At 33.6% G+C, this 23,667-nt stretch overlaps 1 protein-coding gene across 1 annotated transcript in view; it reads left to right on the forward strand.

Annotated features, from left to right (window-relative positions):
* The window catches only part of ZNF804A (zinc finger protein 804A), a 289,446-nt gene that overhangs the window by 220,677 nt on the left and 45,102 nt on the right, over positions 1-23,667 (forward strand). The window contains 1 exon segment of the mRNA XM_045480440.1: positions 5,530-5,673. Coding sequence (XP_045336396.1) covers positions 5,530-5,673 — 144 coding nt within the window.

The raw sequence follows: 23,667 nt of genomic DNA on the forward strand, positions 1-23,667 counted from the left end.
TAGTTTTGCCATCTCTTTGATTAATTTTTTTCATTACAATTAAAATTTAACAAAGAGTTGTTTTTGCTTCCTCTTTTAAAAGGACTTATGATAAAATTTATCCTGGATACAAATCACATGCTGCTTTTATTCTTGATGAGGTAATAGTAGAGAGAGACAGTGTGTGTGTTTCCTAGGTATTTTAAGTGTTAATTACATACAAATGTTCCTTTGTGGCATTGAGAATAATTATGTATTAACTGTGCTGAATCTATTTGTATCTTCAAAATTTTAACGTCTTTAAAAAGAGTATCCTAGCAGAAATATTAGGATGTAATATATGATTACAACTACTATTAGCAATGATAATTTATATACAGCATAATTTTGTATTTGCTCTGAAAGCATTCCCCAAATAACTGGAAATAACTGGATACTACAAACCCAAGCATGAGCACAATTATTTTAATAATATTGCATATCTAGTGCTGCTAGTTTCTGTTTTGTTTGCTTTTCTATACGTGTGCAAAAGTGTTTATATATATGTTGAATGTCTGCCAATGCCGGGTTCTGTTAAAAGTACTGGAGATAGAGAAGTAAACAAAACTAACACAAATCCCTTCCCTCATGGACCTCACATCCTCAGGGAAAACTACTTGAGTGCACTGAATTATCGATGCCTTTTTAGGGGAGGCTGAATATTATTTGACACCATATGTTATGCTGAAGCCACCACAAAATGTGTCATCTTGGAAAACAAACTTTTCTCCCTTCAAAGTCCCACTTCAGTACTATTCATTTCTTTAAAAATTTTTTTTTAATGTTTATTTATTTTTGAGACAGAGAGAGACAGAGCATGAACGGGGGAGGGTCAGAGAGAGAGGGAGACACAGAATCCGAAACAGGCTCCAGGCTCTGAGCTGTCAGCACAGAGCCCCACGTGGGGCTCGGACTCACAGACCGCAAGATCATGACCTGAGCCAAAGTCAGGCGCTCAACCAACTGAGCCACCCATGCGCTCCAAGTACTATTCATTTTTAAATACATGGTGGATGGAGTAGCCCCAGGACTGTGGACAAACCATTAACTTCTATGTTTCAATTTGCTGAGCTGTAAAATGTATTGCGAGGTGCAATTGCTAATGTTGCATAATAAAAGATTCTTAACTTTATAACTTTAGAATTATATGCCACTTTCCTGAAATTAGGGATTCAACCTTTACTCTTTTTAGATAGGTCTAAAATGTTGGGGCACCTAGGTGGCTCAGTCAAACTTCCGACTTTGACTCAGGTCATGATATCATGGTTCCTGGGCCCGAACCCCACATCAGGCTCTGTGCTGACAACTCAGAGTCTGGACCCTGCTTCAGATTTTGTGTCTTCCACTGTCTCTGCTCCACCCCCATTCATACTCTTTCTATCTCTCTCAAAAATAAATAAACATTAAAAATAATAATAATAAAATAAAATAAAAATAAATACATAAAATGCAATGGGTTTGGATGTCCTGACTAGCTACAAGAAACTTATCCCTTCTTCACTCTACCATCACATTTAGTGGGACATTACAGACATTGCACATGTAGTTGAATAGAATGGGTTTGTCAGATGGAAGGGGAAATTTTGAGGTTGAGGTTATATGAACAGCTGTGTTCCTTTTTCACCTCAGTCAAATGTGTTTCATACTTCTGCAGTGGAATGGTTGTGTTGAATATTTGTCACTGTGCTTTATAATCTCAGTCAATGCCTCTTTCAGTATCACCCACAATGAAGGAGAAGGGTTATGGGGCATTGGGCATGTCACCTAATGAGGGCTGATTTTGTCTGTATACATTTGAAAAAATGTATAATCAAAGATAAAACATATGATTCCTTTCCCTTATGACACACATACAATAACTGATTCTTCTATTGTCTAACATTTTCTAGAACACGACCCTGACTCTAGTGTAGCACATTTCAAATGGAAAGTTCTAGCACAAAAATATTTCTTACTGTGCAATCTGTTTCAACCTTACCTTCAGTTTTGTATATGTCTTTTTTTTTTTTTAATATTTATTCATTTTTGAGACAGGGAGAGAAAGAAAGAAAGAGAGGGTGCACGAGGGGAAGGAGCAGAGCGAAAGGGGGACAGATGATCCAAAGTGGGCTCCATGCTGACAGCAGAGAGTCCAATGTGGGGCTCAAACCCACAAACCATGATCATGACCTGAGCCAGAATCAAGAGTCGGCCACTTAACCAACTGAGCTACCCAGGTGCCCCATTCCACTTTGCTATATTTCTTTTAATGTCTTAGAGGAAGATAAATGATAGATAGATAGATAGATAGATAGATAGATAGATAATAGATAGATGACAGACAGGTAAATAGATAGATAGATAGATAATAGAACCAATGTATATCAAAATATTAGCAATGATTTTAATTAAGTAAAAATCATATGAGTTTGTTATCATAGTCTTTGAACATTTCTATAGTTCTCAAGATATTTTCAAAATGTGAAATATCACTTAAAAGTTTTTCTAAGAAATAAATTGTAATGATTAAAAAACAGAAGGAAGACTTATGATAAAAGAGATTGGAAAATATACTAAATGATGGGAATGTATGAGCTTTACTTGAAATCTGTTTTGATCAAACTAGTTTAAACTATTAGATGATTGTAGTTGTTTGAACACACTGACTGGGTATTTGATGATAGTAAGGAATGATTGTGGTTTCTTCATTGTTTCTGTTTATTTAGGCTTAATATTGATTTTGTGATGATATTTCTAAAAAGTCCTGTTTTAGAAATACATTTTAAAAAATTTGCAGGTAATATAGGAACTTGGGCATTTCCTTATAAATTATCTGAGGCAGAGGAAAGGGTATGAGATAGGATAGGTACATTGAAACAAGGTTGGCCTTGAGTTGATAATTGAATTCAGTTGATGGGTATGTGCAGGTTATTGTACCATTTTTACTTTTTTTATGTGCTGAAAAGTTTAAATGTAATGAAATTCTATGAACCAGATTATTTGCGTTCAAATATGGGCTGCGCATTTATTCACTATATATCCTTGAGCTAATTATTTCACTTCCTGGTACCTTCACCATAAAATGAGAAAATGTCTAAAATACACATCTCTATAATTTTAATCAGGATTAAGGGAGTTAATACATGTACACTCTTAATCGGGACTGATCCTAAACAAGCACTGAGTAAATGTTTTCATTGTTTCATTGTTTTCAAATGTTTCATTGTTTTTCAAATGTTTCATTGTTTTCAGATTTGTTTTTCTCTTCAAACTTAGGCTAAGGCTAGTATTTTGGAAGAATGCAATTTACCTGAGAATTTCAGTTTACTTTAGTCAAAAATTCTCCAATTTTTGTGGAAATAATAAGTAAGAAACAATTATTGCTTCTCTGAGGGAATATCAATCTTAGGCAGAACAAAATAAACCTACACAATAATAAGAAATAATGAAATATTTTGAGAGATGAAGTAGCTTAACTGTAATTATAATTAATGGGGAGAATCAACTAGTTTGCAAAGAAATTGCTGTTCAAGAATATTATTTTGAAGGCTAATTCAGCTTTGAGCCAAAATCTATTGCCATTATAATATAACTCATATTGATTGGAATTTTATCTCTGCTTCACACACTTTAGCCATGAAATCATAGTACTTAATTTTTGTTTCATTTAAATTGGCTAATCCACGATGTATTATTTTAAAGGTTTTGTAAATTTTCAGTAACGAGTTTAGTTATATATGACTCATTTTCATGTTTTTAAACTAGCTGTTTTTTTAAAAAAAAAAACATATCTTTTTTTTTTTTTAATTTTTTTTTTCAACGTTTATTTATTTTTGGGACAGAGAGAGAGACAGAGCATGAACGGGGGAGAGGCAGAGAGAGAGGGAGACACAGAATCGGAAACAGGCTCCAGGCTCTGAGCCATCAGCCCAGAGCCCGACGGGGGGCTCGAACTCACGGAACGCGAGATCGTGACCTGGCTGAAGTCGGACGCTTAACCGACTGCGCCACCCAGGCGCCCCAAAAAAAACATATCTTAAGTAATCAAAAAGAGTAATAGGAAATATTTCACAAACCTGATGAGAAATGGTAAATTAATTATTGAATTGATAAATTATAAATAAACAATTTGAATGATTTTGCAATTTACCACCTCGGTGCCGTTGATAAAACTAATAGAACAATAGATCGTTGTCTTTATAGTGAGAAACTGAGTTATGTATTTATAGACTATGGCAAATATATTTATCAGTTACTATAATGTATTTCAGAAGATAAATATACAAAAGTAGGGTGAATTTTGATATGTGATGTGTGCACATAGTACAATAAAGTAAGGGAAGTATTAGTCATTCATTAAATTACAATTAGTAAACCACTCTTGTATTTTATAGAAGCAATTTAAACATTCAAACTGTGAGTCCTTTTTAGCTTGTGTATTTAGAGAGAGGACAATGGCCATTGATATAGAGAGGACTATGTCATTTCATCTCCATATCCCACTGGCTGAGACAGTTAGTTTCTTATACTAGCACATAAAAGGCCTGAATATGTCCTTAATTTGAATTGTAAAGGAGTTGAGTATGAGAGAGTCTTTAAGTTAGAAACATAATATATTCTCTGGCAAGAACTGAAGTTTAGATCTTCATATCAGCACTTCAGCAAAAGACTTGAACAATGTTTCAACATGTAAAATTTATTTATGTCTAACAACATTGACATTTAAGGTTCAGTGAAACAGCAAGTAAATTTAGAGTTGAGAAAACCTAAAAACCACAAACATTTTGCTATTTTATGCTTCATAAATGAAAGCTAATAACTGACTACATTTTTCATTTTTTCAGTGGTTTGATTATATAGCCATCTTTATTTACTGTGAGCATGATGAAAGCAATCTGCTTATACAGTTTAATCCTTTTCAGTTTAGGCAAATAACTTGCAGAAAAGAATCCTATTTTCTAAAGACTAGAGAATTTTTTAAAGTTCGACTTAAAATGATATAGGTCAAGATGAAAACATTAGTCAAATGAAATCTACTTGGGATGAGTATGTTACTATTTAGATATTTAAAGAAACAAGCAAACAAAAATACCAAACTTGAATATTTGTGCACCAATATGGACTTCTTCATGCAGGACACATTTTAGATGTTGTTTAGAATTTACAAGTTTTATATTAACTAAGCCATTGCCAGAAGTCAGCGGTTGAATCCACATAACTATATGATTTTTAGTTTCTTCTTTGCCAACACAGCACAGGAAATTGTTCAAACAAGGGGCTTCTATTTCTCCGTCTGATTTGCTTCTGCACATTTTTGCTACTCTTCCCACCATTTATCTTGGCTTCTTGTGTTAATCTTTTATGCTCTTCAGCTCATAATTTCTTCTGACTTAGTCTGCTGGCATTTGCTTTATTTTTCTTTGTTATATTCTGTTTCTAACTCTAATTATTATGCTAAAGTTGACAACTGTCAGAACAAAGTCAATTTAGGGAAGAACTAATTGCTGCCTTCCTTGCAATTTTAATTTTTAGGATTATGCTGAGAAGGAGAACACCATAGCAAAAGCTCTAGAAGATCTGAAGGCCAACTTTTACTGTGAACTCTGTGACAAACAGTACTATAAGCATCAAGAGTTTGACAATCACATTAATTCATATGACCATGCTCACAAGCAGGTAAGAAAGAAGTGTCCAAAAAAATCTGATATTTCTGTACTTTTATAATAATTTAAATGGTATAAACTATTTAAATATGATACTTTTATTATTTTTTGTTATATAATTTTTATAGATGTCATTCTGGAATGATAATTTGATGACTTAAGACAATTAAAAACAAAAAAAAAGCACCAAAGGTAAAGTCTGAAATAAATAAACAGCACGAAAAAATACCAGTGAGTTGCCTTTTAATAATTGATAGCAATTTTAAAATTATATTCTACGGGTAGTGATCCTCTAAATGTCTTCAAATTTATTAATTTTTAAGTGTTTTAAACAACTAATGATATTTATTAAATGTAAGTAAATTTATTCATTATTCTCTAGAGAAACCACTTCCCATTTGAACTACCATTACAATATGAAAAACAGCTAATTTAACATGGTAAAAATAATCCATGCTTACTGGTGAAACAAGTACTTAATATGTGTATAATATAGTTCATTTTAATATTATTTTCATTTCCCTATCATTTGTAAATCCAAGATTGATTTTTTCAACACTCTATATAGAGATGTGTTTAAAATAGTGATGTCCGAAGTGAATAGTACAATTTTCTCATATGTTTTACATTTATCAGTGCAACTTCATATATTTAGCTAACTTGATATGATATAGCAGTTTTACTTATCACTAATTTATAAATATTTTCCTTTTTGACTCATCACTCACAAATGTCATCTACATATCATTTGGGTATTAATAAAAGGTACATTTTTAAAACTTTTTTTAATGTTTATTTATTTTTGAGAGAGAGAGAGAGAGAGAGAGAGAGAGACAGTGTGAGTGTGGAAGGAGCAAATAGAGAGAGGGAGACATAGAATCCAAGTAGGCTCCAGACTCTGAGCTGTCAGCACAGAGCCCGATGTGGGACTTAAACTCACCAACCATGAGATCATGACCTGAGCTCGTTGGACGCTTAACCGACTGAGCCACCCAGGCGCCCCATAAAAGGTACATTTTTAACCCATGAATTTGCACTAACTTTCCATTAACATTAGAGTTACTTAGCATAAGAAAGCAAAGGGGGAAGTGATCATGTTGAGGGCTTATGAATCAATGGTAGATGTGTTTCTTTTGCTGTTTCTTTTGTTTCTTTTTTGTTTTTATTCCTTCTGTTCTTTCATGCCAACAAAACTATGCTTGAAAAGGCTGTTGTATGGAGTATATTAGCCTTCATTTACATGTATCACTAACTAATGCATACTAAACTCAATGACCTGCCCTTGCCTTTTTTTTTTTTCTTCCAGGTCCACTTGCACACTAGTTAAGGGAAAGTTTTTGATGGAAATATCATTCTTTTTCTTACATAATAATGCATAATATATATGTATGTATGCATAACATATCAATATTCACATATTGATACTTGATTTGAACATTAAAATCCATCAGGAAATAGTATTGACTTAATTTTACAGTTAGTGGCATATATTTTATAAAAAGATTCTGGAATGCCTGTCTGCATGTAACTCTGAGGTAAATCTGAGAAAGTTGTTCTTCTGATTTTTCCTAAGTATCTAAAAGCACAAGATATATTATTACATATATGTTTCGTTGTGTATTGGGAAACGTGTATATTTATTTTAAGAATATCTTACCAGTTATTAATATCCTTTGCCAAAGAATGTTTTATTTGATCATAGATTTCCTGGAAGATCAAACTCACAAAAATTATCATGAAAGCCTTTCTAGTTCCAAATTCTTAGTGTAGTTAGGATACTATATACTGTACACAGATAAGCTAAGGAAATTCAGGCTGGGTCTGCATTGTTATTTTGAAAGTGCAAAGAGTCACTTTTGATAATGTGCAGAGGGATCGGGGTCTAGAGACAGGGTTTCTATCTGAATGGCCATGAACTCTGATAGACCGTTTTAGTTGATTAATTTAGCATGAATCAATGTTGTAGTAGCTGAAAATATTTAAAATCTATATGATCATCATAACCCCTCTCCGTAGGATAGTGACAAATCTTTTGGCATGTCTTCCAAAAATACATTCTTCCTTTTCTGAGCAACAGCCTCACCCTCATGATTGCTACCAGTGGTGCTACCATATGATTCCACACCTTGGCTACTTTGAATGAAGTAGGAGAAATGAAATTTGTAGGTAAATCATTCAGATCTTTTTCTTGAGAACTTAAAGTTGAGATACAGAAAAATATCTGTCTACTGTCTGACAATGTTTAGATCTAACACTTGAAAATATAATGGAGTTGTGGCTAAGCACATTGAAAAGTTGAGAAAGCTGGTTTGCAAAAAGAACAAAAACAATACACAAAGAATGAGATGTAAGTGGCCATGTGACAAGTGAAGGAGCATATGGAAATGGCAATACTGAGAGTAGCTTTCAGATAAAAGTAATCCTTCCAACAACTTATGTATAGACCCTTTCCTGGGATTCTGAGAGATATTTCACCTTGCTACATATAAATGAACTTAAAGGAAAAACATAACAAACCCCGGATTAATACTTATTACTTGCAACCAAAACAAAACAAAACAAAAACACATTAACCTATCTGAGGAAAAAAGCAATCACTTTGGTTTCCAATAGAAAAAAAAAAACCCTCCACAAGAAACAAAGTCCATATTACCAGCACTTAACTTTCAGGTAGGAAAACCCTGCATGTGATTTGGATACTTCCTGAATGGAATTAAAAAAGACAAAGAGACCACAATCGATGCATTGCTATACAGATGTGATTCCAAGGGCCACCACATTCAGGGAAAAATGGAGGAGTTATTGGTGGAATGAATCCTAGCCCTACCATTACCAGCCTTGGGTAGAATATGCGAAGGCTCCATTAACTCAAATATTCATTGTTAGGGACAATAAATGAGAGAATGAGCATGACCACACTTTGCAGAGTACATGGAAAATAGTAAAAGCTTAAGATTTAACTAGTTTCATTACTACTACTTACTAAAATTTCTTTTCTCCTAGAATGTTTGGGACACTAACACTTTGCCTTTGAGACTGCCTTTATTTAGGCTTCCCAATAAGGATCTATTTTTGCTTCAAAAAGGCTAATAAAGTCTAACACATATCCAGGTAATCTTGACCTAAGAGCAGTGTGCCTGCCTCGTGTAGCTTTGCAAATCTGTGTTATGACAGACTATGTGTTGCATTTGAACTCTAAGCTTCAAAGGAAAATCTGTTTCTCTTTGCTCTTTGGGTAACTTCAAACTCTCTCTCAAGCTCTCATCGCTAAGACTTGCTAACAGAGAATTAAAAAAGAGGAAGAGGCACAGGTGTACAGAGGTGATCACAAGTTCACAATTCAGGGTTCATTTTTAGAATATTTTCTTTTTAACTTTGAAACTTGAAAGCCATTGGATTATAACCCTTTAATGGCAAGGATTATTTCTTTATGTCTTCATTCCTCACAGCATCTAGTGCAACATCTTGCACAGTTTAGACACCCAATTAGTGCTTCCCATATGAATATAAAAGGGCTACAGTCAAAATTGCATTTAAGATTTTGTAATAAGCCACAGTTTCAAGATAGAGAAACACTGAGTAGTACATAGCACTGTTGAATCTTTATTCTGCACACTGAAAACAAATATAACAGTATGTTAATCATACTGTTAAAAATGATGATTAGAATAGTTGCCAGTGAAGTTATGTCATTCTGAATTCTAGTCAGTGAGATTAAAACAAAAATTTTTTTTAAGTGGGAAACTCAGCATCTGGTAAAAAGAAAAAGTTTTCCTCTAAACCCTTGACCTATTCGTCTGCCTTTAAACTAAAGCCACACTGTGTCTGTCTTCTTACCCGGCAGCCTATGGGCAATTCAGAGTTATTTTCACTGTAAGAGATTTGTCACACTGATGCTATGAAGAGATAGGAAAGGGGATGATTGCCTTATTGCTGCTGCCCCACAAACATTTTGATTTTTGCTTTAGCGGCTTCAGTATGGCTGAAGTATCTCCCAAAAGGCACTGAAGTGACCTTCCCCAGCAAGTCAAGATTCGGTGCTTTACAGCATGCTCTTTTGTTCTCTGCTCCAGAGGAAGTCACGGTCAGGCCAGGTTGTTGGAATTTGCTGGTCCTGCAGGGACTTGTATTGCTATAAAAATGGAGCAGACTTATTCTCAAATGTGAACATTCCTAGTAATTTAAACTTCTGTTCACTAATCTGATACTTGAGAAAAGAATCACTTCTTGATAGTTGGGTCCAAGTTTTCACCTGCAAAATAATATTTAAAAGTTAATAAGAAAATATGAGGTATGTGTAAAGCAATGCATGATTCAATTCATTTCAAACACCTTCCCTGGGATTTTTCTTGTGGTGTGTGCTTCAGTCTAATTGTACCCTTATTATTTTGTTTAATCATTTTGAGGTTAAGAACAACAAAAGGACATAGAATTTCCTCCTGCAGAGCCTGCCCACTGTCAAAAAGTGCCTGCCCCAACAGAAGTACACGTATGTGTCTAGCTAATCATGGAACTGTATTGCTTTGACATTTCCTATTCAAGGGCACGATTTGAATAGAATTAAACAGTAAATCTTGTCCATTATTGAGTTTGAGGCATACTCTGGATAAAATAATCATTTCCAGTATCTGAACTGAAGCCATTTTCATAAACCTTTCCCAGCGAAGTTCAAGTCTTTCCTTTCCAGCTTCCACCATCTATTAGGCTGATGGTGGCTGTCTGTTGAGTAGTCATTGTTGAGGGTGTGAAAATACTAAATGTTTCTGCTCTATGTTATCTAAATATAGTTATGAGAAAAAGCATTAAAGAACTAGACTACAGTAGAAAAATACAACTAGTATTAGAGATTTCATTTTATAATTGTCAGTTATGAATTGTAAACTACGAAAAGAATGTCCCTCTACCCCTTTGTGTTTGTTACCAGTAAAAATTTTATTTTGTAAAACAACAAAAATCATTTTAAGCCAAAGTGGTGTATCTTTATTTGTTTTATTTTTAATTGAAGTATAGTTGACATACCATAGTATATTAGCTTCATGTATTAAAGATGTGTGTTAATGTGCATGTGTATTTGTACATTGAAATATAGACATAAATAATATGTCAATATATACATAAGGTGCACACACAAATACATATGTCTGTGTCTATGCTTTTGTTTTTTGGGGAAACCATTGTCACTGTTATTTAATGTTACTTCTTATCAATTACTTGCTTACCTAAATACCTTGGATCCAATAGGCACTATAATACATACAAAATACATTAAAAAAATCTGTCTAAATAAATATATTAACTCCCAAATTATTGTCTTCATACAGATTTTGCTCTTTAGGAAATTCTGATATGATATGGTGCAATACTCCCTCATCCTGCTCAAATTTTATCTCAGTTTATTTGTAGCAATTTGGAAAATGCTGCCTGTGACTCAGTTGGGGACAACTATTTTTATTATTTGTAGGATATTAATAGGGAAACAGTTGACACCTCTTTACTGACACTCCCCAATGCATCAAAAGTAAAGTTCAAATCATCAGCATGATGTTTCCAACTAAGGAAGCATGATTCATGTCACAAAATCTGACAAAAATTCTCTCCATACTAAATACTAAAATACTAAAAACTGCTTTTGCTAGCAGATCAGTGAAATTTAAAAAAGTTTTTTTTACTGTTTATTTATTTTTGGGAGAAAAATAGGTGGAGCACAAGCAGGGGAGGGGCAGAGAGAGGGAGACACAGAATCTGAAGCAGGCGCCAGGCTCTGAGCTGTTAGCCCAGAGCCCAAAGTGGGGCCCAAACCCACTGTGAGATCTGACCTGAGCCAAAGTTGGACGCCTAACCCATTGAGCCACCCAGGTGCCCCAGTGAAATTTTTAATTTACAAAATATGTCATTTTGTATCAACAAAGATGTGTGCTAAAAGCTTAAGTGACATATTTGATAAAAAGAAAATATGCTAGATTTTAACCCCGACTCTATTTTTACCCCAAATATTTCTATGGGCTACAAGCTTTTTTTCCCCTTGAGTGCATAAGAAATGTTATTATCAATGTTGTAATCCAACTGTGGTTGAAATAAGGGGGAAAATAATATATATATATATATATATATATATATATATATATATATATGTATATAGCATTGTTTTAAAAAGTGTCAAGACAAAACGTTTCAAAGAAAATACCACACAGTGTTTATTTAGCTTATCTCTGGCCACAATGTTTTTATACAGTAAAACAAAGAAATATAGCAAATGAAATGATGAAAGTTTTATTTTGGAAGTGTCACACACATAAATTAACACATGCACATATATGTATACATATTCATGGTTTATATTTCTTACCTCTTTTCCCTCAAAAGGTAAAATCATGACCTTCCTAAAATGTAAAATAACATGTTCAAACATTTTATTCAGCTCTTTAATTAGGAAAGCAATAAGACACTAAGCTTATTCAAAGGATCATTTAAAGAACCAACTATATAGTTTCATAATACATATGCTATAACATATATATGCTATATAGTCAGTAAGGAATGCTGGTATTAATATTTTAATGCATAAAAGCTGGTTGATACCATATAGGACAATAAAATGTAATATTTTGGGTCATCTTTTGTAAAGCACAAAATCAATTGTATCTCTATTGGGCAAAGTATATTTGTATTGCAATAGTGAATAATCATGTGCATTACTCTCCACTTTCCACAACCTAACTTACTAAATTCTAAAATTGCCTAGTCAATGGAAACACAAAGATGACCATCCTTGTAGTTTCAGATTATCCTTGGAGGGTTCTGTATACAAAGACCACCACTTCACTGAAAATACACTTTTTTGACTATTTCCAAGCCCTAGAAACCCCTTATTATAATTTTGAGTGCAAGAGTGACTGACATTAACATCCACATTGTGGGCTTTTCAAGCACCTGAAGAAAAAATTCACTGTGAGTTCAAGCAACGTTCCTCCCTCATGGTATGTCCAATATCTGTCAGATCAGTAGCATATTAAATCACAAGGCACCAGTGTAGTGAAAATTGTGCTATGTAACTCAGGGAACTTCATCTTGAAGCTGAGCTTTTGTAATTTTATACTGTGAAAAACCTTCAGGAAATTGTCTCTTTCTTTCATGGAAGAATAATAATATTAAGACTGTCATTGGTAGCTGAGAGAGGAAAAGATATTTTATATCTTTATGAAAGATGTTATTTTATGGTAAATACAATGCATGTTTCTAATACATTTATTGTAATTATATGCATTTCCTGAAATCATAAAGAGAACTGGCAGGACAAAAGGGAACTATGCAATGACTTCATCAGAAATTTTCAGATTATGAATGTATTCAAGAAAGATGGACATGGATGTATTTAATATTTTCTTTCTTTTTTAAAGTGTACAACATAATTATTGTATGTGTATATTGTGAAATGATTACCACAATAAGTTTAGTTAATATCCATCACCTCATATAGTTACCATGAGAAAAAGCTTTCTGATGAAAACTTTTAAGATCTACTCTTTTAACAACTTTCAAATATAAAATACAGTATTTTTAATAATAGCTGCCATGCTGCACATTACCCAGAACTTATTTATCTTATAACTGGAAATCTGTACCTTTTCACCACTTTCACCCATGTTCCCCACCCCACCCCCTGCTTATAGCAACCACCAATGTGTTCTCTGCTTCAGAGTTCATTTATTTAAGACCCTATAAGTCAGAGCATAACAGTATTTCTTTCTCTGTCTGACTTAATCCACTTAGCATAATTCCCTGAAGTTCTATCTGTGTTGTTGCAAATGGCAGAATTTCTTTCATTTTTATGCCCAAATAATTTTTCAATATACATATATATATGTATATATATCACATTTTCTTTATCCGTTCATCTGTCAATAGACATGTAGGTTGTTTCCATGTCTTGGCTATCGTAATAGTATATACTTTATAATACATAGTTTTAACACAAGAAATATATTTACTGAGATGATTAAATTTTGTTACAATGAAGGAAATAGGAAATATAAACTTTCCAACTAACTATTGTCATCTTCTGACTCATTTCATCTTTCCAAAGCTCATTGAGCAAACTAGAAAAGAAAGAAACCAAAACCACAAAACAAAACAAAACAAAACAAAACAAAACAAAAAAGAAGGAGGGGGGGGGAGGAAAGGAGAAAGAAACCAGGCAGAATTCTCTCTTTATATTTGTGTGTGTGTGTGTGTGTGTGTGTGTGTGTGTGTACTTGTGCACACATATATAGGCACACATACACAGATGCATACTATACACACATTTAGTCAGCAAATGTGTATATTTACCAATATACAAATGAAGAACTAATCTAGGTGAGTAATGGTGAAAAAAAACAAATCTTTGTTTTCACAGAATTTAATTTTGGTAAGTCAAGAAGCAAACTAACAACTCAATTTTTAAATCTAGATATTTTCAACTTTGAGGAAAAATAAAAAGAGAGTTGCTAAATGGTAGATAGCTGTCATTTTACATAAGGAGAGAAGTGAAAACCTCTCTGATGAGGTGGCAGTTAAGCAAAACTTTAAAGTGAGCCAACAAGTGCTAAAGGAATACTTTAGGAGGAATACTTCCTAAAATACGCAGGCACAAGATTGTAATTAGATTCTTTAAAGAACAAAGGAAAGCCAATGAGACTACCAGAAAGCATAGGCTAGGGAAATCTATAGGAGATAAATTCGGAAAAGAAATTTGGGGCCAGATTAGGTAGATTTTTGTAGGCCGTGACAAAGATTATAGGATTTATTCTAAATGCTGTGGGATGATTAAAAGATTTCCATCTGGAAGGTAAGAACATGTGCCTTGCTGTTTTGAAAAAAATCACTCTAGTTGTTATGAAGAGAGTGAATTGGAAGGAAGGAAGTAATAATGGCAAAAAGAAGACAGTGGGAGATTAATGCTACATTCATGACAGTTACTTGAGTTAAGGAATACTTGTACCCACTGTGAAAATTGGTGAGAATCTGATGTTTGAACGGCATGGAAATGCCAACAGGTACGTAGATAAATCAGATATCGTGTGCTGAAGAAAACTAACAAAAATATATGTTTGTGGGGCAAGAGTGAGGCATTTGTGGCCATGTCAGATTTGAGGTGCCTACTAAGCATCTAAATGGAGATGGTAATTATGCAGTTAAATATAGTGTAACCACGGAGTTAACCATGAAGCTGATAGTCATCTAGGGAGTAAGTAGAGATAGAGAAGAGGTATGAGAAAAGGAATAAACCCTTAGCATACAACTAGAAGTTGGGAAAATGTAAAGGACCTAACTATGGGGCTTGAACAAGTGTGGCCATGAGGATAGAGACAAACAAGATAGTCAAGGAGTAGCAGTGAACAACTGAGTCACAAAGAGAGGATTACCTGATTTTGGATTTGGAAATGTGGACAACTTGACATGAGAGGTTTTTCGGAATGGTTGGAAACCAATGCCTGACAATAATAGGTTTAAGTAGGAATGTAAAAAGAGAAGTGAGTTCAATCTCTGCTACTTAGAAACAAATGCTTCTGAAAACTTAATGGCACTGGAGAATACATTAACAGTAGAGAGAGTGAATAAAAGCATAAATATTTTAAAAGTTTTAGTGTGGTTTTAGATTTTTTTGTAAACTAGCCTTGGTTAGAGTGCAAGAAGCCATTTTTGTTCAAATATAAATCTTCAAAGTATTTATTTTTAAGCTTATATTTTCAGTTATAGCTATCAAAGGTACTTCATTATGGCTTAGTTAAAGCCCAATTTAAATATCTCCACCTTTTTCTTCTGAGGTTCAAGGAAAATCTATTCTAAAACCATGTCAGTTTAGTTCATAAACTGAAACAAAAATTAATTTAAGATATCCAGCAAATTGATTGAGTTCTCTTATGTCTATTTAACATATTATTTCTGATGTCTCTAAGTCATTGTCCTCTGTAGGGAAACTCCAATTGTTATTCTTTTTTTCTTGGGTTTATTTTACTTTCAGGAAAAGGGTCCACTTGTTTCTCTAATTTCAAAGGCATTTTCCTATGTTTTTTTAACCAAAATCTAGGGTATTGAAATTAAATGGATGGGAAAATTTGTTCCTATTTATTAGTTCTGTCTAGATTGTACATATGCCTAATAGTCTGCAAAATGTAACTTTACCCAGGATTAATAATACATATTGAAGGGGTGCCTAGGTGGCTCAGTCAGTTAAGCATCCAACTTCGTCTCAGGTCATGATCTCATGGTTCATGGGTTTGAGCATCAGACTCTGTGCTGACAGCTCAGAGTATGGAGCCTGCTTCAGATTCTATGCCTCCCTCTGTCTCTGTCCCTTCCCCTCTCACACTCTCTCTGTCATTCAAAAATAAATAAACATTGAAAAAATTTTTTTAAAAATTGTTATGTAGAATAGTGAGTGTCCTTTTGGTTTTCAGCTCACTAATTCAAAATTGTAAGTTGGTATAACCTTGACAAAATCTTAGTCACATTGCAGTGTTTTTTTCTAAAACAAAAAATGACTTGAAGTCAATACTTCTAGGAAAACCCAAACTGCTAACAGTTGAAAATTTTGCTCATTGTGTGTGGAAATAACAGAAAGAAATTACAATGAGGAATAAAAACTATTTGACAGGTTATGATTGAACTTTCTGAAGGTCAGCCTCTGCAGGAATTTCTTGCTTCTATTCATCAAAATTTATTTCATAACTATTATTTCTGGAAATCAAAGCAACATTTCCACATAAATTTTTTATTTTTTTAAATAAGATTCTACTGCAAAGAAAAATTGATGTTTGACACGTAAGGGCATTTTCTCTCAACTTTCTATCACATTCTAATTGTTTAGTGGGAAAGGTGTTCCTAAAGTGCAAATCTTTGTTCAGTAATTTTAGTGAAATCAGGCCACATGTTGTGCCAATAGTAAAAGAGTCTGAGAAAGACAGGTTAATATACAGCTCTTTGTTGATGAAAAGGCTGTGTGGATTGAATGAGAGAGGATGAGAAATGATGGAAGAGCAAAGATGTCCTGACTTCTTTTTCTCCACCTTCTGTTCCTCGTATTGTCTTTCTCTGAATACAAACAGATATGCAAACCTGAAATTCTATTCTCATATATCTGCTTACAAAAGGGCGCTTTAATTCTATCTAGTTTATTTCTGATTAGATTTTTGTTCACTATTACCTGTGTCATAATTAATATTGGTGGTTTCATTGTTTATTTGTAAAGTAAAAATATTTAGCAGGAAAGATAGAAACAAACTTATTGAACATAGTTTTATTTTTTCCTTTTCCCTGAATATACTTTTTAAAATATTATTTTTTAATGTTTATTTTATTTTTGTAAGAGAGAGACAGAGAGACAGAGCATGAGCAAGAGAGGGGCAGAGAGACAGGGAGACACAGAATCTGTAGCAGGCTCCAGGCTCTGAACTGTCAGCACAGAGCCTGACTGGGGCTCAAACTCACCAACCGTGAGATCATGACCTGAGCTGAAGTCAGATGCTTAATTGACTGAGCCACCCAGGCGCCCCCTGAATAAATATAATTTTTTAGACTTTATTTGTAGAGAAGTTTTAGGTTTACAACAAAATTTAGAGAAAGGTAGAGTTTTCCCATATACTCTGCCCCCTTACATACATAGCTTTACCTGTTGTCAACATCACTCATCAGAATGGTGTGTGTGTGTATGTATAAAGTTTATTTATTTTGAGAGAGAGAGAGAGCACGTGTGTGAGCGGAGGAAGGGCAGAGAGAGAGGGAGAGAGAGAGAATCCCAAGCAGCCTCTACTCTGCCAGTGCACAGACTAACACAGGATTCTATCCCAGGAACCATGAGATCGTGACCTGAGCCAAAATCAAGAGTCATGTGCTCAACCAACTGAGCAACCCAGGCACCCCAGAACAGTACATTTTTTACCAGCGATGAACCTACATGGATACATTATCATCACCTAAGTCCATAATATATTTTAGGGTTTACTCTTGGTGTTATATATTCCATGGGTTTGGGAAAAAACGTATAATGGCATATCCATCATTACAATATCATATAGAGTATGTCCACTGTCCTAAAAATCCTGTGCCCTGCCTGTTCATCTCTCCCAACTTCATTTTTAGAAACCACTGATCTTTTTATTGTCTCCATGTCTCCATTTTGTCTTTTCGTGTAGTTGTAATCATATATTATGTAGACTTTTTAGATTGACTTCTACTTAGTAATATGCACTTAAGTTTCCTTCATGTCTTTTCATGGCTTGATAGCTAATTTCTTTCTTGGTTACTTTCAAATGTTTACAATTGTGGTAAAGTGGCTATAAATGTCTGTATGCAGTTTTGATGAGGATGTTTTCAACTCCTTTGAGTAAATACCAAAGAGTGTGATTGCTGGATTATATGTAAGATTTAAGTTTTGTAAGAAAGCACCAAACTTTTTTCCAGAGTGGCCATACCGTTTTGCATTCTCACCAGCAATGTGTGAGAGTTTCTGTTGCTCGCCAGCATTTGGTGTTGTCAGTGCTCTGGCTCTTGGACATTCTAACAGATATGAGTGCTATCTCATTGTTGTTTCAATTCACATTTCCCTGATAACATATAATATGAAGTATCCTTTCATATGTTCATTTATCACTGCATATCTTCTTTGTCGAGTTGTCTGTTAAAGTCTTTGGCCCATTTTTTTCTTTTTTTTTTTTCTTTTTTTCTTTTTTTTCAACATTTATTTTTGGGACAGAGAGAGACAGAGCATGAATGGGGGAGGGGCAGAGAGAGAGGGAGACACAGAATCGGAAACAGGCTCCAGGCTCTGAGCCATCAGCCCAGAGCCCGACGCGGGGCTCGAACTCACGGACCGCGAGATCGTGACCTGGCTGAAGTCGGACGCTTAACCGACTGCGCCACCCAGCCGCCCCAAGGCCCATTTTTTTAATTGGGATGCTTATTTTCTTATTGTTAAGTTTTAAGAATATTTTGTATATTTGGAAAACAATCCTTTATCAGATGTCTTGTTTGTGAATATTTTTTCCCAATCTTTGGCTTGTTTCCTAATTCTCTTACCATTGTCTTTTGCAGAGCAGAGGTATTTTAATTTTAATAAAACCCAGCTTGTCATTTATTTCTTTCATGGATCATGTCTTTGGTGTTGTATCTAAAAAGGTATCACCATACCCAATGTCACCTGGGCTTTCTGTGTTGCCTTCTAGGAGTTTTATATTTAGATCTATCATCCATTTTGAGTTAATTTTTGTGAAAGTGTAAGGTCTGTGCCTAGATTCATTATTTTGCATGTGTATGTTCAGGTATTCCAACAACATTTGTTGAAGAGACTGTCTTTCTCCATTGTGTTGCCTTTGCTCCTTTGTCAAAGATCATTTGTCTATGTTTATGGAGGTCTATTTCTAGGTTCTCTCTTATGTTCCACTCATCTATGTGTTTATTCTTTCATCAATACCATCCTGTTTTATTACCATAGCCAAATAAAAAATAATTTTTCATACCTATTTGAAAGTTCAGAGATATTCTTTAAAAATGCTTCAATAGTCAGTTGAAGATAAATTTCATTATTTATGTATTTATTTTCAATTTAATATGTAAGGGATATTATCCACGATTATATCTTAAAAGTATCCACTGTAATACTATACATTGTAAAGACTTAAGAACATAACATTAAGCAGAAAATAAACATATATGTCTGATGATAATGAGTGTTTGTTCCAGAATATATAAAAAATTTGACAAAGGGTAACAAGGTTTAACATTGGAAATAAGGCGCTCAGTTACTTGGTACTTGTGTTCATACTCAGTTGTTATGGTTTGAATGTTTAGATCATTTGAAAGCATTTCTTAATTCGTATCCTAAATTTTCAAACACTGAATTTATGTGCTTATAAGATTCATTTCTTTTGGTATAGAAGTATGTCATAGAGGGGTGCCTGGGTGGCTAAGTCAGTTAAGCATCTGACTTTGGCTCAGGTCATGATTTCACAGCTCGTGGGTTCGAGCCCTGCGTCGGGCTCTGTGCTGACAGCTCAGAGCCTGGAGCCTGCTTCGGATTCAGTGTCTTCCTTTCTCTCTCCCCATCCCCCACTCACGCTCTGTCACTCTATCAAAAATATACATCAAACAAAAATTTTTTAATAAAAGGAGTTATTAATTTACTTCAGAAAAAAAATTAGTTCAAAATATTTTAGACTCTAGATTCATTATTTTATTCATTTAGAGAGAAAAATATTCAGTATCTACAATGCATACCATAAAAGGTGCTTTAGAGAAGACAAATAAATGAAATACAGATTTAGAGTAGATATTTGCAAAGCCTTTCATTGTATTATGGGTTAGTTAACTAATTTTAGAGTTTGCTTTATAAAGCTAATTTATAAAAGATGATATTTGTCATTTTAAAGACTTATAACTGGAGTGCCTCGGTGGCTCTGTTGAGCATCCAACTCAATTTTGGCTCAGGTCATGATCTTAGAGTAGTAGGATAGAGGCCCATGTCGGGTTCAGCACTAAACATGGAGCCTGCTTAAGATTCTCTTTCTCTCTCACTTTGCCTCTATCCCATGCTCACACACTCTCTCTCTCTTTAAAAAACAAAAAATGTAATAATAAACTAAAATCTAATATCATTGGACGGTTTCATTCAGTTTGAACAATTAGCTAAAAAATAGAATAAGGAGTAAAGATTGAAGAGAATTTCTTTTAATCAAAATTTTAGAATATCTTAAATATATTTCAAATATACAAATTTTACTTATACAAATAAAACCATCATCTAAGATTTATCATTTCCAGTCACTTATTAGACTAAACTATTTCATTCTTTACTTATTAAGTGAGAATAATATATTAAGCTACTCATTATCTTTGTATTTGTCTATTTAGTAGAAATCTTAATGTTCAAAAACTACCCTGTATAGAATTTTGCTGAAGCTAATATAAATATTCCAAAGCTTGAAATTTGGACAGATTGTTTTTATACACATCAATTCATAGTTGAGATCACAGCAAAACCTCTGATTATAGGACTTAGTTATACCCTCCCTCATTAAAATGAGGCCGTTTCATCAAATGATAATGTGAGTAGCAAAAAAATGTTTTTAATTATGCATCATTTGCTGTAAACACTATCACCTGGGATGTAATTTTTCTTTCATTTTATCCACCACTTTGTGTATGAATAAATGGGATGAAGGCTTTACATTAACAAGATCTCCATTATTTACAATGTACTTCAAGAAAATTATGAAATGTATACAGATGAATAAAAATATACAAAAATTAGAATAATAATATCAGAATTCATATCTCCTAGTGTATTTGCTTTAACTACATAATCATTAGTCTTTGAGCAGGAATTCTAGAGATCATATAAAAGATACCATTCATTCTCTTACTTTCATGACTTGCATAATAAGATGAACCCTAAACTATATTAAAGGCTGAAAAAAATTTTATTTGCTCCATCTGCACGTTACTTATTATGATTATTAATCCTGTTAAGAACACTTATTCTAAAAGAAATCATCTTTTCTAAAGATACTAAAAACATTTGGAATTTTTAAAGTAGTAACTCAAATACGTTCAAATGTTTATCATAGAAGGAATTAACTTTGGGGTTTTTTGTTTGTTTCATTCATGTAGTCATTCATTTATTCGAGCACTTTTAATTGACTATGAAGGAACTATTAAAGACTTATGTCCTCCAGTTTTAAGATTTGATTGGAAATAATTATAAAAATGAAAAATTACATTCTAAGGCTTATAAGGACAGGTTTTAACCTGAGCAATCTATCATGAGCCTTAGAAGTTGAAAAGCATACAAATTACTAAGACTTACATTAAAGAAGTTCTCATTGAAATGGTATCACATGGCCTGGACTCAGAATTTTGGCTAAGATTAACTGTTTATATTTCTCTGACCTATTAATTAGTCAAAATATGTCTGCAAACCTTTGGAATCAACTCTTTCATTTTTTTAAATTTATTACTTTTTTAATATAATTTATTGTCAAATTGGCTAACATTTAGTGTGCAATGTGTGCTCTTGGTTTTGGGGGTAGATTCCCGTGGTTCATCGCTTACATACAACACCCAGTGTTCATCCCAACAAGTGCCCTCCTCAATGCCCATCACCCATTTTCCCCTCTCCCCCACCCCCCACCCCCCACCAAATCTCAGTTTGTTCTCTATATTTAAAGGCTCTTATGGTTTGCCTCCCTCCCTCTCTGTTTGTAACTATTTTTTCCCCTTCCCTCACCCCATGGTCTCCTGTTAAGTTTCTCAAGATCCACAGATGAGTGAAAACATTATTTTTGCAATTTTTAAATGTAGTTTTTAATTATTTCTTATTCTTCATTAATTTATGTGAGCATAAATATCTCAAAAGTTTCTTCCAGTTGTAAGGTAAATAAGTCCTGGGGGTATAATGTCCAGCATGGTGACTATTAAAAAACAAAACAAACAAACAAACAAAAACACACCAGTTTCTTCCAATCTTAATAATATGGCATTCTGAATTCCGATAATTATTTGTTCTTCTCTGCCTTATCAGAGCACTTCTGACCTTTTAAAATAAAAGGATGCCATGTAAATATATATTAGATTTAGCTAATATCCTATTCATACAGAGTCTCTTCCACCCTGATTCCCCCATTTCCTTTTGTAGCTTCTTAATGTAGATAAAATATTATTTCTTTTGAATTTTAAAAAGAACATGAAACTAAACAGAAACATGATTAAAATTGGAGTTAAGTGATCTTTCTAGATACTCTGTTTTGACACATAGCAATAATGATGAGCTGAAATACTATTAAATCATTTGCAGAAGTCTGTGAAGTTTGAATATCCCAGTGAGCTGTTCATACTGACTCATTAACAAAAGCAGAGAGATCACTCGTCCTTTGCCAAAAGAATCATGCAGCTAAGTGCTCATTAAAACAGAAACAGAAATAAACAGAAAGATATATTCATTCAAAGGGAATTGTACTGTTTTCTCACTCAATACTAGTCTAAAACACAGTTTTAATTCTGTGCCTCATCTTTCCCGAAAGGCTCCCGGGTCATTTAATTAAAATGATTCTGAACTAGGAGAAGGAAATGTTCTTGAAGTTCTCAACTCTAGCAAAGAAACACCATGGGACTGAACTTACACTTTAATTTTTTTCTATGTCCAATTTAAAGTGTTCAGTGATCTCATTATGAAAAAACAAGTAAATCTAAAATGCTGTCTTCAGTTCACTACTGAATAAGCATCTTCTTCCCAAAATGTATTTGTTTTTGTGTGCCCTTTAGTGTATGTGGACATTAAACCCTCCCCTTTTTTTGAATCTTTGAATCTCTACTCTTTAAGTAGGTAGTAAAAGTAGATTGTAAATATGCATTATGGTAAAATGAAGATGGACATATAAACATATATGATTAAATACTGCAAAACTATATCATTGTGCAATGCTATTTGCAATATCTTATTAATTTCCATAATTTTCTGCTGATTTTGAGTATTAAGTAAATATGAGATAATAAAATAATTGGATTATCAAATCAGATTGGCACAAAACAGAGGTCTTGCCTAGTATACAACACTGCTAATAATTTCAGGACACAAGTATTCGTGAATAATTAGTAAAGCAGACAGAGGTCTGAGGACTCAAATGCAGGTTGTCTGTTTCCCTATTGGGATGGCCTAAAGTTACATACGAGGTCCTAAATAATATATGTGACTCTTATCATTTACATATAAAGGGCCATTCATGTTATGCTCTGATAGAGGCAGAGCTTACCTGACATTTTCTAGAGCGTCATTACCCGTACATAGATCAATAGATCTCTTCATTGTTTGTTGTTATGAATTAGATAATCAGGTGTATCCTACTGAAAGCATTCCGTAAATAACAAGTCTATTGCTAGTAAATACTAGGCACTTGTTTACTAGAACTATGCCATTAGCATGTTTGTAAGGAGATTTGACTGGGTCCCCTGTGCTCTTTTATTCTTCAACCTGCCA

The sequence above is a fragment of the Leopardus geoffroyi genome, chromosome C1 (genome assembly GCF_018350155.1).
Source record: "Leopardus geoffroyi isolate Oge1 chromosome C1, O.geoffroyi_Oge1_pat1.0, whole genome shotgun sequence".
Classification (NCBI taxonomy): domain Eukaryota; kingdom Metazoa; phylum Chordata; class Mammalia; order Carnivora; family Felidae; genus Leopardus; species Leopardus geoffroyi.